The following is a 17,382-nucleotide window of genomic DNA, read 5'->3' on the forward strand; positions in this document are numbered from 1 at the left end:
TCAAACATACACTAAATGTCATACAAACAGAAGTGTAATTTTTAAGTGGCAGGAGAGCACAGCAGAGGGCGCTACTCACCGCCTGCGTTAAGTGGGGGAACTCTGAAGGAAAATTGAGCCTCGTGGCAGGCTACCTGTAAAGGGCTTTCTAATCCCATCAGATAGGACTGGGCTTGATCCATCTTAATTTATTTCATTTCAGTATAAATAAATGTGGTTTGGGGGGTGGGGATATGGAGTGTGTGCCACCAAGTTCCTCAAGATTCTCCTCCTAAGGAGGGCTGCATTTGGTGTATCTTCAGACAAGCCAACTTCCTTTGCAGGACCAGCCATCTGGGAGCTTGTTTTATTCAGAAGTCAGCATGTTGAAATGATGCAACCTGTTGTATTTCTGTTTTTAGAGATAAGGCCAGATCAACACTTCTTAGAATACTGTATTTCTTGAGGATCTCTCTCGTGTTTTTCTTTTCTTCTCTCTTCAAGTAGAGCAGGACTTTATATAATTCGTGCCCAGCCTTGAGCACTGTGCTTGGCCCGCTGTAGATGGGCAGTAGATGTTTACTTAAAGCATGACCTAAGCCTTAAGAAGAGAGATTATAAAATACTTAATTGTATGCCTGAGATGCAGATTTAAACAAGAGGACACTGTGATGGAAGCCTGACACCAACTGTCATGCCCTGGAGCAGAATAGATCAGTAGAAAATTAGGGCAGTGGTCCTTGCTTTGCATCTCTCTTCCCCTAAAGTTCATTCCTTTCCCTGCTTGCTCAGATAGATACCTAACCCTGTCTCAAGTTTGATCCCTGTAGTGACCAAGGAAATATTGAAGAATTTGCTTCAATATCTAAATCTAAACTCAAGCTTATGAGGATGAAAAAAGAACCAATTAGCATCATAGATACTCAACTTCATTGGTCTCCCTTTGACTTATCCCTACATGCACTAAAGTAAACGTTTAGAAAGGATTTGTGGACAGATGTTTAGGAAGCAGAAAGGAGGATTCATATAGCCTCAATTTAAAATGTACTTTCTAATAAAATGTTACATTTTAATTAAAAATATTTCCATAAGACACTGTGTAGAGTTGAATAGGTAGTTCAGAAATACCTGAACTCAAATCCAGGCTCAGCCACTTACTATATGATTTTATCTTTTGAATGTTACTTTCTTCATCAGCTAAATGGAAATAATACCACCTATCAGATATGGTTGCTGTAAAAATTAGATGTAAAGTGGAGATGAATCAGAATATACATAAAATGCTTAACACATAATCAATACTCATTAACAGATAGTCATCATTGTTATAATGCAATATAAATTTGATTATGCTAGGGAAATAGCTAACAAGGGACTTATGTTGTAAAAAATATGCACCATCAATAGACATTTAATGGTTCTAATTTATTTGACAATTTCAAAGAAATTTAAGTCATTTTATTCAATTATTGATTTTTGTAACTGGGCAATTCTTTAAACTAAACAATTAATTTAAAAATAGTTAATAGTAATGTGATTAAATTTCCAAATATGCCCAAACTGGCACTATTACTGTACTAATAATGATCTAATTTCTGACTAAATTCTATTCATTCTGCTTTAGTACAAGAAGTACTTCTTGTGAGATGATAGGAGATGATAGGAGCTGCAGAAAACAGGATGAGTCTGTATGACATTACAATTAGAAATGGCAGTTCTCTTAGAGAGATTAAAATCTAAATGGACATTTAAACCCAGTCTTATCTCTAAGAAGATGGATATTTCTTTTGGGGGGCATGAAGAATAACTTCAAGGACCTTTCTATTGCAAGGTGGTTTGCATATATAAATCGGTGTGATTTGGGGCATCTGGAACTAACGTGATCTGGAAAGGATCTACCGTGTGGTGATTTGTGACTTGGACAGGTGCATGTACATGTACGGTGGATGCTCACGTTAGTTTCCTACTGCTGCTCTAGCAAATTAGCACAAAAGTAGTCATTTACAATGGCACAGATTTGTTACATTATTGTTCTGGAGGTCCAAAATCCAAAATGGGTTTCATTGGACCAAAATCAAGGTGTTGGGTGGGCCAAGCTCCTTCCAGAAGCTCCAGGGGGGAGATCTAGTTTTCTTGCCTTTTCCAGCCTCTGGAAGCTGCCTGCATCTTTACTCGTGGGACCTTTCCTCCACTTTCAAAGCCAGTAATGTAGAATCTGTAGAATCCGCCAGGCCCTCTCCCTCACCCCTACCTCTGCTTCTGTCATCACCTTTTCCTTCTAACTGGGACTCTCCTGCCTCTCTCTTTCACTCATGAGCACTCTTGAGACTATTACATGGAACCCACATAGATAATCCAGGATAATCTCCCCATCTCAAAACCCTTAACTTAATCACACCTGCAAAGTCCCTTTTGCCATGTAGGATAATACATTTACAGATTCCAAGGAGAAGGATGTGAACATCTTTGGAGGACCAGTATTTTGCTTCCAACATTGCTGAATCTTGTCTTCTTCCTCTAACAGGCAGCTGGAAATATAGGATCTCTTCCAGGATCTGGTGAACTGGAAGCGTACTGGTTAGGGAAGTGTGAGTAAGGAGACAAGAACTAATTCTTTTTATAACCCTGAGAGATTATCTGTTTTTGTTCATGTATAAAGCATGGTGAGCAGATGAAATCAGATGAATGAATGGATCTGGGGGGAGGTGACATGAGTACACACAACAACACAGTGCATTTGGAGGGAATAGAACCAGAGGGAAGTTAGTTTAAAAAATGGAATCTGGTTCACTCTGCTCGTTTGCTGGATGGATGCCACAGTACAGTTTTTGTGTGGAAGTGTGGCATACACTTCCACTCATTTTACTCTTTGCCCTTCCTCCCCGTTATTTTTAAGAACTGTAAACTAATGCAAGATTGTGCTGTATACTTACTCTTTCAGTTTATTCTCCATTTCTTGGTTTTATAATATTCAAATGGAGTAAAATATATAAAACTCAAATTGATTACAAATTTAGGCGCGCCTGGGTGGCTCAGTTGGTTAAATGTCTGACTCTTGATTTCAGCTCAGGTCATGATCTCAGGGTCGTGAGATTGAGCCCCTTGTTGGGCTCTGCACTTGGCACAGAGTCTGCTTGAGATTCTCACTCTCTCCCTCTGCACTTCCCCCTGCTCTCTTTCTCTAAAATAAATAAAAATCTGGGGCGCCTGAGTGGCTCAGTTGGTTAAGCGTCTGCCTTCGGCTCAGGTCATGATCCCAGGGTCCTGGGATCAAACCTCACATTGGGCTCCCTGCTCAGTGGGGAGTCTGCTTCTCCCTCTCCCTCTGTCTCTCCCCCTGCTCATACTCTCCCTCTCTCTCTCTCTCTGTATCTCTGTGTCTCAAATGAATAAACAAATAATCGTAAAAAATAAAATAAAATAAAATAAATAAAAATCTTTAAAAAAATTGATTACAAATTTGACTTGGCAGCAGCATTCCGAATGTTTAAGAGAGATGCATTTTATTATTAGCTGATGGATATGCAAATATTAAGAATTATAGAAAGCTTATTCATGCTAATGGCTGTGAGCCAATGCTATGTCCATCAGTTTGATACCCTGTTCACAAATCCAAACTGGGTTAAAGATCAGATTTAGATTTGGTGGAATTTAGTTCATCACTCTCCCAATTTAGTTCTAAATCAATTTTCCAAGTACTAAGCAGTTGACTTCTTTATAATGCATCCAAAATACAACCACAAGGCTATTGATGTGGCCCTGGAAGTGCGTCTGCCTGCTTGAAGCTGCCCTCTGTGTTTGCGTCAACTTCGCGCGCCTGTGTGGCATGCGAGGGTTCTGTCGGGCTCTGAGTTTGGACTGAATAAAGATTTCTTGGATTAACTTTAGAAAAGTTCAAAGAAAAAAAAATCATTGAATTCTCATTTATTTGCTCAAGAGTTCAAGTCACTATTAAACCTTAGAATTTCTTTTGAGTCATAATTACGCACTGGGTTAGCTCTCTAGGACTATTTTTTATATGTTTTTATCATACATGCAATAAGAGGCAGTTCACCACAGAAAAAGGCATCTCTTTGTCGTTTGAAGTCTCCTTTATCGATTTACTGGGAAGGTGATTATTTGGGTTTGGCTTTGGTTTTTGGACCCGTGTATTCCTTGAGAAGTAGCGCAGAATTGGAGTGTCACAGAACGTGGAGCCAGACTGTGTGGCTTTCCCTTCCAGCTCTGACACTCACCAGCCACCTGTCCTTGAGCAAGTATTGTAACCTTTCTGTGTCTCTGTTTCCTTATCTGTAAAATGGAGATAAAAAAATAAAAATAGTCTCTACCTCATAGGGTGGTTGAGAGCACTCCATGGATTAATGTCAGACACATAGAAAACACTTCATATGTAGTTGCTATTGTTTTTTTACTTGTTGAGTCATTCTTTTGAGTCCTTTATCTGTTGTTCAATAATGTTTGCAGTTTTATTTCTGATGTGTTCGTGTTCTTTACTAAATAAGTAATGCTTTTAGCCTATTTATTATAACTGCCCCCTCCAGTTTTCCTTTTGTTTTAGAATTATTTTTGTTCAAAAAATTTTTGACTTTATGCTTTTTTTATGCTTAGAAAGTCCAATTGAAATCATTTTCTACTTTTCTGAAGATTTTTCATCATTTTAAAAAGCATTTAGTTCTTCACTCCATCTAATACCCTGTAATGTGCTGTGAGGTGAGGAACTGTTGGATGTTTTCCACAAAAGCATTAGCCAGTTTCCCCAACATGACTTGTTGGTAATGCTGCTGTCTCACCCTGTTGCTCTTCCACATACTCATGTGGCCAACTCCTTCATGTTTCAGTGCAGATGTCCTACTTCTCAGGATGCTTTCCCTGACACCTGCTCATTGACACACCTGAGTGGATCATGTCCTCCCCGGGAGGCTCTCAACTCATCAGGGGCAAACCCATTAACTCTTGGGTTGTAATTGCCTGTTTTTCTTTCCAACTAGTCTGAAAGCTGGGGAGCATAGTGAATGCATCATGTGCTTACTACAGATAACCAATAGTTGTTTAATGATAATAAATATATTAAAAGAAGGCTTATTAATTATACAGTGCAAATCATTTCCTTTTGAAATTTCATATGGTGGGGTGCCTGGGTAGCTCAGTCGGTTAAGAGTCTGCCTTCAGCTCAGGCCGGGATCCCAGGGTTCTGGGATCCAGCCCCGCATCGGGCTCGCTGCTCGGCGGGGAGTCTGCTTTTCTCCTTCCTTCCCCCTTGTGCTCTCTCACTATCTCTGTCTCTTTCAGATAAATAAACAAAATATTAAAAAAAAAAGGAAGAAATTTCAAATGGCAAAGATAGAGGGAAATATGTGAATGTCACCCACAGTAATTAGATTTCCATAGAGTTCTTTTTCTTGTTATTGATGGTGTTTGTATGTTTCTGTACTATGCTAGTCCACACACAGAGGCCTACAGTGTTATAGCTTCATAGTGGGATTAGTATCTTCCACCTATTGATGGCCCTGCTATCTCATTTAGGGTACTTTGTCTTTAATGTTATTTTGCATGAAAAGAATATAGCCACAATGACTTTTCTTCATTTTATATTCGCCTGTTACATTTTTATCCAATATTTTCTCTTTAAGTTTTGCGTTTTCTTTTAGGTTGATTTCTTGTGGGTGGCATATGCTTGGATTTATTTGTTTGTCTTTCAGGGTGGAGTTTGACCTCTGTTTATTTTTATGACTATTACATCTGATCTTATTTCTACCTTCTTGTTTAGGTATTATATGTTAAGGCCCTTTGTTTTCTTTTGGAGTGACTTTTGTTATACGTACCGTCTTTGAGTTTGTGTTGACGTCTCACCTGAGTACCAGCTTGGATTCATACAGACTCTAGCTCACAAAACTAAAATTTCAGTAACCAGTAACCAATTTTCTAATTCCTTTAAGTGTTCAGTGTAATAAAGAGGACATCTAAGGATATCTGAATTTGGTTTCTTCATCACAGAAACTCTTCATAATTTTAGATAATTGTAGAATTTTTCCTCTCTCCTTTTAAAACTTGCAATGTTTTACAAGGATTTACTGTTATATTGGTGTTTCAAACTTAATTTTACTTCTGGATTATGGTAAATATTTTAAGTCTATGCCCAAATTTTAGTTTTAGCAATTTTTCTTCAAATTTATCTTATTTGTTCGACTCCCACTCCCCCTTCCCCCGCCCAACCCAGCTTCTCACTGAAATGCTATCAATTTACAGTTTGGATTTCGCTCTCTGTTCTCTGTCATCTCCTTTCACATTGCTGTTCATGTCAGTCATTTTCTTTTCCACAGCATATATTATTCTATTTACTGCCCCCAGTGTGTATTTTAACTCTTCTAAAAACTTTAATACCCCTAGTTCTTTTCTCATCTCTGCCAGCTTTCTTTTCTTCTGATTTTACCTCAGCCAGGTGTCTGCTGTAAATCAGACACAGCTATTATCAGCTGTGCAACACTAGCAAGTGGTCTGTCAGTGAAATGCAGAGGTCAAGGGATCTTACTTTATTCTACAGACTTCCACATAATCCATATTGGGTGGGCAAAAGAGAAAAGAAATAGGTGACTCACAAAAATTTAAACAGTATTTGTGTAAGCCAGTTTTGAAGCCCTGGTGTTTAATATCTACCTTTCATCCAATTACATCCATTATAGTATTGTTATATGGTCCTTTCCATAAAACTTTATATCAACTACAGTTTAGAAATGTGTCTCCCATATTTTGAAAGTAAGAAATATTTACATTTAGAAAATGTGCCGAGGTGGAATCCTGCTTTAGAAATAAAATCATGACAGAGCACTTGGCTTTGTGAACGGTGCCACACTGGGTGTTTTCTGAAAAGACATTTTTCTGACTTTGACCATATTTTCAAGCAACGCACTGATCTCAGCACTATCGTATCAAACCATCGAACTTTGTTTCCAAATTCTTACTCTATGAAGATCTTAGGATCATATATACAATTTATTACTTCAGAGTTCTAGACAATTATTTGTTTAATGGGAAATGAAGAGAGACCTGTTATTTGTTAATGTTGTAAGAACATAGCCTTTTATAAACCACTGAATTCCAAACTTAAAATTTCCTGAACAGCTGGTTAGAAGAATGGTTCATAATAATGAACCCGTTCGAAATGTCTGTTAGTACTAATCTGTGCGTATTTCTAAGAATTCTTTCACTGATAATAGAAGTGGTGAAATGAGAAGAAAATCCCAGAGTGCACTAATTACATTGACTATTCCTCATTGTTTTCTATATTTGACTTCTTAAAAGCTATTATTTTACTCCATAGAAACACAGAAGGGTGCCTATGCAATCCTTCTATGACTGACTACAGGCATGTGAATAATTGGTCTGGAAAGGAAGAGCAGTTTATCTTATATTGTACTACTTTGCTTTTTAAAAAATGCTTTAAACATGGACTCTCCATAAAAAGTAAAATTCAGGAAGGTATAATGAGTTTTGTAACTGGGCAAATTTTATTGGTTGATTGATTTAGTTACCTTGTTTTTAAAAACTGCAGAAGAAAAGCACATGTTTCAAGCTCAATAAAATAGATTTGTAGTCACACATCTCTTATGATTTAAGAAAATAGGAAGTGGAAGTAAGTGCATACTTACGTATACTTATATATGTATGTATCTGTATACATTTGTATACATACATAAGTATACATAAGTGGACATAAGTTAGATCTATGTGTAGTATATTATAAAAAATAATAATATAAATCTTTTCCCTAAGAACCTCAGAATTCTTATAAAAGACATTCTTATCCTTGGCATATAATCATTTTCATGATAACAGCTTGTATTTTTTAGTGTTTTATTTTCTTTCAAAGTGCTTCCTTCTATGTTTTTTCTGCTTTATAGGATTTATTCTGTTCTACAAAGAATGACTATTTGGGGTGGATTAGCAATTATTTTCTCATCAGCAAACAAAAGAAAACAGTTGATATTTAGGGTGCAATGGATTCTATGTCCAGCTATGCCATTAACTCTGGAGATATGGGAGAATTCACTGAACTTCTTTGGATTTTCGTTTAGTCATCTGCACAACGAATTGCCACTAAGCCCCAGAGCCAAGTTACTTCTAGTACAATGATTTTGTGATGTTAATATTTATAATGCTTTCTAATAGAAATGGTCATTTAAAAAGTTTGTTTTCCCTTCCTTTTTCACAGACCACTTTAGCCTTATGGCATGTTCTTTCACAGTATGATTTCCATACTTAAATGTATGCAAATTCCCCCTATTTTTCCATAGGTCTTTTAGGACAAGGGCATCTTTACTTGTTCTTGTGTGTCACCTCTCTCTTTAAAGTTTCCCTAAACTCATTTCATACTGCTCTCCGACCTCAGTTACATTCAAGCCAGTTACATTCAAGCCTTCTGAAATGGCACAGTAGGAGGTCGGGAGACCAATGTCCCTGTCTTCTTCCTCACCTATCCCTAAGAAAGAGGCTGTCTAGGGGTACCTGGGTGGCACAGTCGGTAGAGCATCTGACTCTTGGTTTCGGCTCAAGTCATGATCTCGGGGTCATGAGATCGAGCCCCGCGCAGGGTTCCGTGCTCAGCACTAAGTCTGCTTGAGATTCTCTCTCTCCTTTTCCCTCTGCCTCTGCCCACCCCAACTCTCTCTTTCTCTCTAAAATAAACAAATAGGGCGCCTGGGTGGCTCAGTTGGTTAAGCGACTGCCTTCGGCTCCGGTCATGATCCTGGAGTCCCGGGATCAAGTCCCGCGTTGGGCTCCCTGCTCAGCGGGAAGTCTGCTTCTCCGCTCTGACCCTCTTCCCTGTTGTGCTCTCTCTCATTCTCTCTCTCTCAAATAAATAAATAAAATCTTTAAATAAAATAAATAAATAAATCTTAAAAGGGGGGGCTGTCTTATCAACCTTAAAAAGTTATATCAGGTGTCATCAGCATCAAGATAGGAGCAGATAGATACACTGCCTTAGAGTACACTGGGCAGGAAGCATCACTTGTTTATGAGGTGAAGAAAGGATAGATGTTGACTTAGAAGGTTAAGAAACAATATGGATACAGCTTATTAACTCAAGGTAGTTTTCTACTCTATGACTACCTGTGTAGGCAAAGTTACTGATGGGAAGGAGAGAGAAATTAAAATGTAGTGTCTCTTCTGTGATCAAAATGAAAGTCCACAAGGCAATGGAATCCAAATCTCTTAATAATCAGGCCACTGATTTCCTGACCATTAATCTTGGGCATTTGCCAGTAGGATGAAAAATGATAAAAGTCAAATATTTGAAAAGTAAACGCCGGGCGCCTGGGTGGCTCAGTTGGTTAAGTGACTGCCTTCAGCTCAGGTCATGATCCTGGGGTCCCAGGATCGAGTCCCACATTGGGCTCCCTGCTTAGCAGGGAGTCTGCTTCTCCCTCTGACCCTCCCCCCTCTTGTGCTTTCGCTCTCTCTCTCTCATTCTCTCTCTCTCAAATAAATAAATAAGATCTTTAAAAAAAAAGAAAAGTAAATGCCATCTGTAAATTTTAGCAAAAATAAACCGCTTTCTATTAAGATAAATAAAAGAATGACATCTTTTATGAACAGAATGCACAAGATGAAATTTTTATTTTAATGTGGAAAAACTTTAGGGAGTCATGTTCAATAAAATCTATATAGTGATCATTCACAACAAAGTAATAGTATAGTTAATATAAACTGAATTCATCTGTGTAGATAGATAATCCACAGGGGAAAATAGAGATATATTTTCTTTATCATGTGAAAAACTTTCAGTAGTATGTGAGAATGTGTTTTTATCAGAATCAACTGGAGGGATGTACTTTTGTATGGATATGAAGTTTTGAATGACAGGTGAATTTCACAAATAACTGACATTTGTTATATACACATCAGCGTTGTACAATCATCGCGTGCATATATCACAACTTCATATTCCTGTATATTTTGTATTTATGTTAAGTAAAATATACTTACAATTTTAATTGAAATATGTGAAAATGTTTATTTGAAATTGAAGTCCCTATGGAAAACCAGATACTCATGGAACCAAAACAAAGGATTTTTAATTTTTTCTGGATCACAGAAGTTGTTCTCATCTTCGGTTGTATACATAAACCTTAAGAGAAACTAAAAATAGAAAAAGCAAACAAGGGGTGCCTGGGTGGCTCAGTCGGTAAGCGGCTGCCCTTGGCTCAGATCATGATCCTGGGGTCCTGGGACCGAGCCCCACGTCTGGCTCCCTGCTCAGCAGGGAGCCTGCTTCTCCCTCTCCCTCTGCCTGCCACTCTGCCTGCTTGTGCTATCTACCTGTCAAATAAATAAATAAATAAATCTTAAAAAAAAAGAAAGAAAAGAAAAAGAAAACAATTCTGTAAGATGGCTCGATGTGGGAGCTGGTGGAGGAGGTAGGAAGAACAGGAAAGGGAAGAAACAGCTTGGTTATCTGTCACCTGGGATTGTTTGGGTTTTGGTGTACAGTGTACAGTGATTAAATCAGACCCATCCAAATAACAAAGTACCCTGAAGAGCCAGCCCTACTCGATGAGTTCCAGAAACTACCAGTCCTAAGGTGAAAGGCAGGGGGTGCATGAATGAGTAATGAATATACATAATACATGCATACAGGCATACATGTATGGATGTATCTGTATGTAGATAGGTACCATACCCCGACTGGTCCCAGAAAGAACCCTTGCACATGATTCTGGAATTAGAGTTCTTTAAGAGTGAATAGTAAACCATCAAGCAGAGTGATAACAGCAAAGAATACTAGATTAAAGAAGAAAAATCTAGTTTTGAGACCAGCTCTGGTACATATAACTGAAGACCCCTGAAGAGACCCTGTCTTCCTTTCATATAAGGAAACATTTAGACAGGTTTCCATATGCCTAAAAGGAGCTGGTTAGATTAGGTTAGACTGTATGATCTTTAAGACCTTCTGTTTCTAACAACTGTTATTCTGTGATCATGCAATCAGTCTTTTGCTCTGTTTCCAAGCATGTAATTCCTGTTTTTTTGTTTTTTTGTTTTTTTTTTTTGTCAGGTAGATGGCTTAAATGGGAAAATATCAGACCATCTGAAATGGGTGACTGACAAAGCTTTTTCTAATGGTGCTATTATTTCTCTCTCATGTAACACATATCTCTGTGAATAAAAGAAATAAACCCACAGTCTAATTCTCATGGCAATGGCTTATTTTAGCTAGATCTATCTCCTCGAGTGTTAAGGGGTGGAGAGAGAAGCAAAGAGCAATTTTTAGACTCGCTAAAGTTTTAGTCCACCCATCAAATCTGCCTCTCATTAGTTGTGTGATCATGGGAAAGTTTTCTAACCACTGTGACTCTCTATGTTCTTATCTATAAATTTCAGAAAAGAATAGCACCTACCTCATGAGGTTGTTAGAGAAGTAAATGAGATCATGCTCTTACAGCATTTAGCCTAAATTCAACACACGGTGCCTTATGAATGTTCATTATTAACATTATGAAGCTCTTAATAACTATTTTTCATCAAAATAATCACAGGAGTAGGAGTGGAGACAATGTTTTTGTTTGACGTGCACATAACCATATGCTCCTGTGTAGGCATTTTGTAGCTTTGCTTGAAAGCTTGACAAGAAGAGAGTGACTGTGGGACATTGAAAACACAGTACTGTGAAATGTTGCAGTCTGTTTTATGAGAGCAGGTATTTAAAATGCCTTTACTGTCCATAAGGTGATGCTATTTGCTCTTCAAAGCCCGAAACACGTATCTGAGCATGCTACGTTTGCTTTCAGTGACTGTTGGCCCTGATAAGCCCGCGAGTGGATTTGCAGAAGACAGTGGTGCCCAGAGCGAGGGCGTGTCAGACCTCCAGGAAGTGGTGTCCTTGAAGGAGCGGATGGAGAGGTACCAGGCGGCTGTCTCCAGGGGTGACTGCCGCAGCTTCTCTGCCAATGTAAGCTGCCCCCGGTGGTTCTGCACGGGGCAGTGGGCTTTTGGTCTGCCCTTCACACACCCTCCTTCCATCGCGGCACAGGAATACCACTGGGCAGTGGGATAAAGTGGAGAAAGCACAGACATAGTGTGAATCAAAGTCAGAGGTTACTCACTGTGTGAATTGGGGCTGCTATCTTAACCCCGCTCCGAGCTTCAGTTTCCTTAACTGTAAAATGGGAACAGCCATCCACCACAGAGGGTCTTAGAGAGAAGTCAAAGAGATAATTTATGTGGAAGCCAGAAGGCAGGGTATAAATGTGTTATTATTGCCATCATTATCATTTAACCTTATAGCTATTCTCCTCAGGAATGTTGGGAATTAATTTCAGATTTTAATAATGTGGGTCTGCATGCCGCCCTCCTCGGTCTCATGTATAGTTCATTAAATTCACTGGAAGTATCTTTTTTTTTTTTTTTTTTTGCTTTTCTCATTTCTCTGTATGCACTAAATCCATTAGGAGTAGCTTAATCAACATAGAAATGAGGGAGATTAGCAATGTAGGCACTCTGCTAAACCAATTATGATTATAGGAAACAGCAGGATTCAGTAGGACCACCAATTTTTAGAGCCAAAGCATAATAAAGTCATATTCAAAAGAATTTGTTGGGTTCCATCATCTGTGGCCTTCAATCCACAGGGTTTGATGAGTCATTTTATTAGTAGCAGCTTTATAGCTTAATGGAATATAAGGATACTCTTTTATAATTATAATCTCCAAATTAGCAAAGTTGTTCATTTAACCAAAAGAGAAAGAGAGAGAAAGAATAGCCAAGAAGGGTGGTGTTCTAAAATAGCTAACTCTTAACATTCTTCTTTACAAATTATTTAGAGACAAGGCTGACTGTGCCAAACTCATTAACAATATTGTAATTCCAAATGACATTTAAGTTTTTACATAGTCATTAAAATCCATTTTAGATGCAGCATGGATTTTGAATGAATGTACAGAAATCACAGAAGCAGCTCGAGCCCTTCCAAAATAAATAGTATCACTCCAGGGCCTCCTGCCAGTCTTCTTAGATAGCACCCCCTGCTGGAACATTAAGGAACTTCACTACAAATTAGTGTTCGAAATTGGAGAAAAGATTCTTGGGGAAACAAATGGACTTTGAAAGCACTGAGTGAGAGACGGGTTATTTAGTAAACTTTTTTTTTTTAATTTAGTAAGACTTTTATCTTTACAGACACTAGGAGAATACACAATAAGACAAACTGGTATGTATAATGTGCTAAAAAGAATATTTAAATCGGGTACTAAGAAAACAATTATCCCATTATTTAATACAAAAACAAAACAACGTTAATGCTATTATGAAGGTAGCCTACATATAAAGAATTTAATAATCCTTCTCTTCTCTGGCCATTTACAGGCAAAACAAACTGAGGGGAGTGATTTATGGGAGATAACGCATTAGTGACAAACCAGGCTAAATTCCTGGTCTCTGGACTCTTGTGCTCTTTTAACTGAATTCAGCTGCCTCCTCTCATACAAGAAAGCATCTGTGGCCCAACAAATGCCCTATTATCTGGTTTGGCCCTAAGTTAATATTGTGAGGGGTGGGGGGGTGCGGAGGAGGAAGAGCACAAATATTATCTCAGATAAATCCTGGTAAATAGTTAAAGAAAAACAAAATAACTGCTTTACTGCCTTATCTGGTCAGATGCATCAAATGTCTGTTCAATTACAAAATCATGGAAACTGCCTATAGCAACCTTTCTGTCTACACAAAGAACCCAAGTATTTTATGTGCAAAATCTGGAGGTCTCTGATTCGGACCCAAACTGAATCCATTATATTTCAGTCACATTGAGATCAGTTTCGCCTGGTCCTGGCCTCAGCCGGATGGCATTTGGTTGAACCTAAACAAAAGTCATGGCCGTGGAAAGGCGGTAGTCTGCGGGAGAGTCCTAGAAGAGAAAGGAGAGGTAACATTTGTTAAGCAATGAATTAAAATGCCAGATTCTGTGCTGTGCAATTTTATTTCCTTTATCTTTTTTAACGCAAGAAATATGGGGAAAATATATTGTTATTCCCAGTTTATAAGAAATAAAACTTGAACTCTATTCCAAGGTTTTAAGTGTCAGAACTGGGATTAGAATCACTATTTGTCCAACTCCCCAAATTATGTTGTTTCTACTATGCGCAAGGACCCAAGGACAGTTCTTCATAAAGAAAATAGATAATTGTGTAATATATTAGCCTGGGTAAGTGTTAGGTAGTTAAGGTAACTTATTATTAAAACAACTTAATATTAAGTAGGTTCTATGTTAACTTGTTAATAAAATGACTTAATTATTATGGGCATACCCATTAGATTCCAAATCTTACTTCTGAGTCCAAGAATAAGAAACAGTGAACAAGGATAAACATAAAAATGTTTAACACAAAGCAACCTATTAGGTGGTCATTTACAATAGCACAGATTAGTTGACCTTATAGCATATGGGGCTAAACAGGCAAAGTCCCAGGCATGCTCTCTGTCGGAGCAAGGAAACATCACTCCAGCTCATGCCCACAGACTGCTCCTTGAGCAGTACCACATATATAAACCTTCATTTACAAGCTGAGCTGAAGAAAGAAACCATATCACCACCACTAAACTACAATTCAAAGGACATCCTCACTTAGGGGGGTGAGCAGCAGTAACAGTGTAATAGTAGGACTACTGATAAGATTCATTAACTGTATGTATTTTTACACGTGCAATATGGTCTGATTCCAAAGCGCAATGCTGAAGGAAAGGAATGGGTATATTTGGGTTTTTTTATAACATTTGGTAGATGAGAGGCAACATGTTCAGTATAGGAAATGATATTTTTGTGAAAATGCACTTACGAGGAAAGTATTCAGTCATTAGCATAATTACTGAGGCTTACTAGATTAATTTGTGCATAATTCGGACATTGTTTATAGTTGTTGGAAAGAGTAGGCTTCTTCTTAACAATAATTGCCTTAATTTCCATAATTTAATACTCATATATTAGCTATGTTTGATCAATGCAAGGAAGGCCACTTATGTACATTAAATGTCAGGGAGGGGAATAAGAAATATGGTGGCCTTATTTCACCCTTTCCCTTCTTTACCTTAAATTTCAAAATAGATGCCACACTTTCTCATGACCTTAACATGTATCAAACGGCAGTAACTGACCAGGATTTACATTTGAGGTTTGCTGCAGAATTTGGTAGAATCTAAAACATATAAGTATACATTCTTACCCCTTCTTCCCATGCAGCAAATACACATATTCTTAGATATCAGACAGTGCATGGAATTGGGGAAAGGTTATGAATCTGATAAAGCAACCACTTGAATTTGCTAGTAACCCAAATAATCCCAATTATTAATTCATTCTCCAGTATTTTGGGAAACCCCAAGATTATAATTGTATTTTTAGTATCTGCTTGAGAAACTACATATTGGGTCATGATTTCAGGATTCCCGGAGTCCACAGTCCATGTTAGGGGAACTTCAGCTCATGGGCATCCAGTTTCTTCCAGGTTTCTAGGTTTCAGGGTTATATCAGGATGGGCCAGACCTCAGGAGACCTCCTGTGATTTGAAGAGTTGCTGAATCTCTTCCCAGTCTTAAGCAGTCCTAGAAGCTTCCTGGAGGAGGGCTGGTTGGCATGGGGCCTGTTTGCTTGAGAGTTGTCATCCCATCTGGGCTTGAGTGCCTGCGAGTATGTTGAATCATCAAAACCAAAGCCCTTAAGTTCCTGCACTTCCCACAGGGGCATAAGATCTGACAAGGCTCCTCAGTGTTTTTCAAGTTGCTCTAAATGATGCCTACTGAATTAGACTTTCTGTTCTGCAAAATGCCAACAATAGCCTAGAATCCTTCTAACCTTAAACCTTCTAAGCTAAGTCCTGGGGTATGCCAACCCCAGAGTAGTTGTTTTTCTGCCTGTCCTTTAGTACTAGTGATTAAGACAGACTGCAGTCATTAAAACAGATACGGGCTCAAATACCAGCTTCTACTCACACCCCAGCTATGAGAACTTAACAAACTGCCTTACTTACCCAAACCTCAATTTCCCCATTTTAAAATGAGAATAAATGCCCATATCTCACAGAATACGGAGAAATATCAAATGACAAGATATATGTAAACACATAGAAATCATTTAGCACTAGTATTAAGTAGTTGTTACTATTACTGATATTGACATTTTTGCTTAAGAGAGGCTTATTTTATTCATCTTTAGTGATTTAAATACATTTTGGAATGAGTCAAATGTTTTTAATATTCTTAAAAATATGTTGCTTATGTAGACGTTTGGGATTTTAATGACAACCTTACTGTGAGTTAAAATTGAATCCGTTATTCTAATACCTACTAGTCTGTGTATTATTAGAGAAATGCATCCTACAGGTCTAATCTCCAGATATCCAAATCTATCTGAGATAAGGAGAATTAACTCAATATTTTGAAGTTCCTTCTGACTTTATATCGAACACTGATAAATGAGAAAGCAACATGGAGAGATTTTTTTTTATTAAGGTTTTCTGTAAGGGCCTACTGAAATAATTGCTTATGTTCATATTTTTTTAATATACCATCCATCAATAATTGTCAACTATAAAAAATAATAGCTTGTAAATCCCATCTTGAGCAGATTTAAAGCTGAATTTTCCTTTTTCTTAAACTGTCTTAGATGATGGAGGAATCCAGAATGTACGCAGTGCCTGGTGGTTTGGCCAGAGTGAAGAAACAATTTGAGAAGGACAAATTTGCTTCTTCTTGTAATACCTTGTCTCAGTACCAATACCAGCACCACAACAGATCTGAGCAGGTAATGCGATTGCAGGTAATGGATAAATCACACACGGTCGAGGTGCTCTAATTTCAGTGCCAATGCAGAAAGCCCCCGTTCGGTGGTACATTTATTTTCACTACTCATTAGCAAACATTGTACTTTTAAGATGCGTTAGAAAATCATCTTTAAAGCATATAAAGGTATTGATTTACTTACTTGGAGCATTTGGTCATATTTCTAGGGAACCATGCTGGAATATTTTTCTTCTCAGCTTCTAATGTTTCAAACATAAAGGAAAATTAAATAGCCTGGGTTAGTCAACAGGTAAATAGAAATGTTGAGAGCCACGTTTGTATTGAGCCTCTGCTTCTAGGTTGTAATTCATGATAAACTATCTGCTGGTTGTTTGCATAGATTAAATGTGAAGCATTATTTAGCTGATCATTGTGGTGAGTTTTCTGTTTTCTTTAAAATCATCAAAAATTGAGTAGTAGAACCCAGATGCTACATAAAACTGCAAAATGCAACTTCTACGTTTTATCTTATATAAAAGATTTTCCCCCATTTCATTCCTCCATTATCATATATCACCAAATATTGTCATGGGTTATAATTATTTTTGAATGTGAGGATCTCAGTAATAAAACCCATTA

At 37.8% G+C, this 17,382-nt stretch overlaps 1 protein-coding gene across 1 annotated transcript in view; it reads left to right on the top strand.

Moving 5' to 3' along the window:
* The window catches only part of XIRP2 (xin actin binding repeat containing 2), a 73,134-nt gene that overhangs the window by 13,843 nt on the left and 41,909 nt on the right, over positions 1 to 17,382 (top strand). Inside the window, exons 2-3 of the mRNA XM_027591161.1 lie at positions 11,766 to 11,926; positions 16,628 to 16,765. Of these exons, the coding sequence (XP_027446962.1) occupies positions 11,870 to 11,926; positions 16,628 to 16,765 (195 nt within the window). The 5' untranslated portion in view covers positions 11,766 to 11,869. The remainder of the gene's footprint in view (positions 1 to 11,765; positions 11,927 to 16,627; positions 16,766 to 17,382) is intronic.

The sequence above is a fragment of the Zalophus californianus genome, chromosome 3, assembly GCF_009762305.2.
Source record: "Zalophus californianus isolate mZalCal1 chromosome 3, mZalCal1.pri.v2, whole genome shotgun sequence".
NCBI lineage: Eukaryota > Metazoa > Chordata > Mammalia > Carnivora > Otariidae > Zalophus > Zalophus californianus.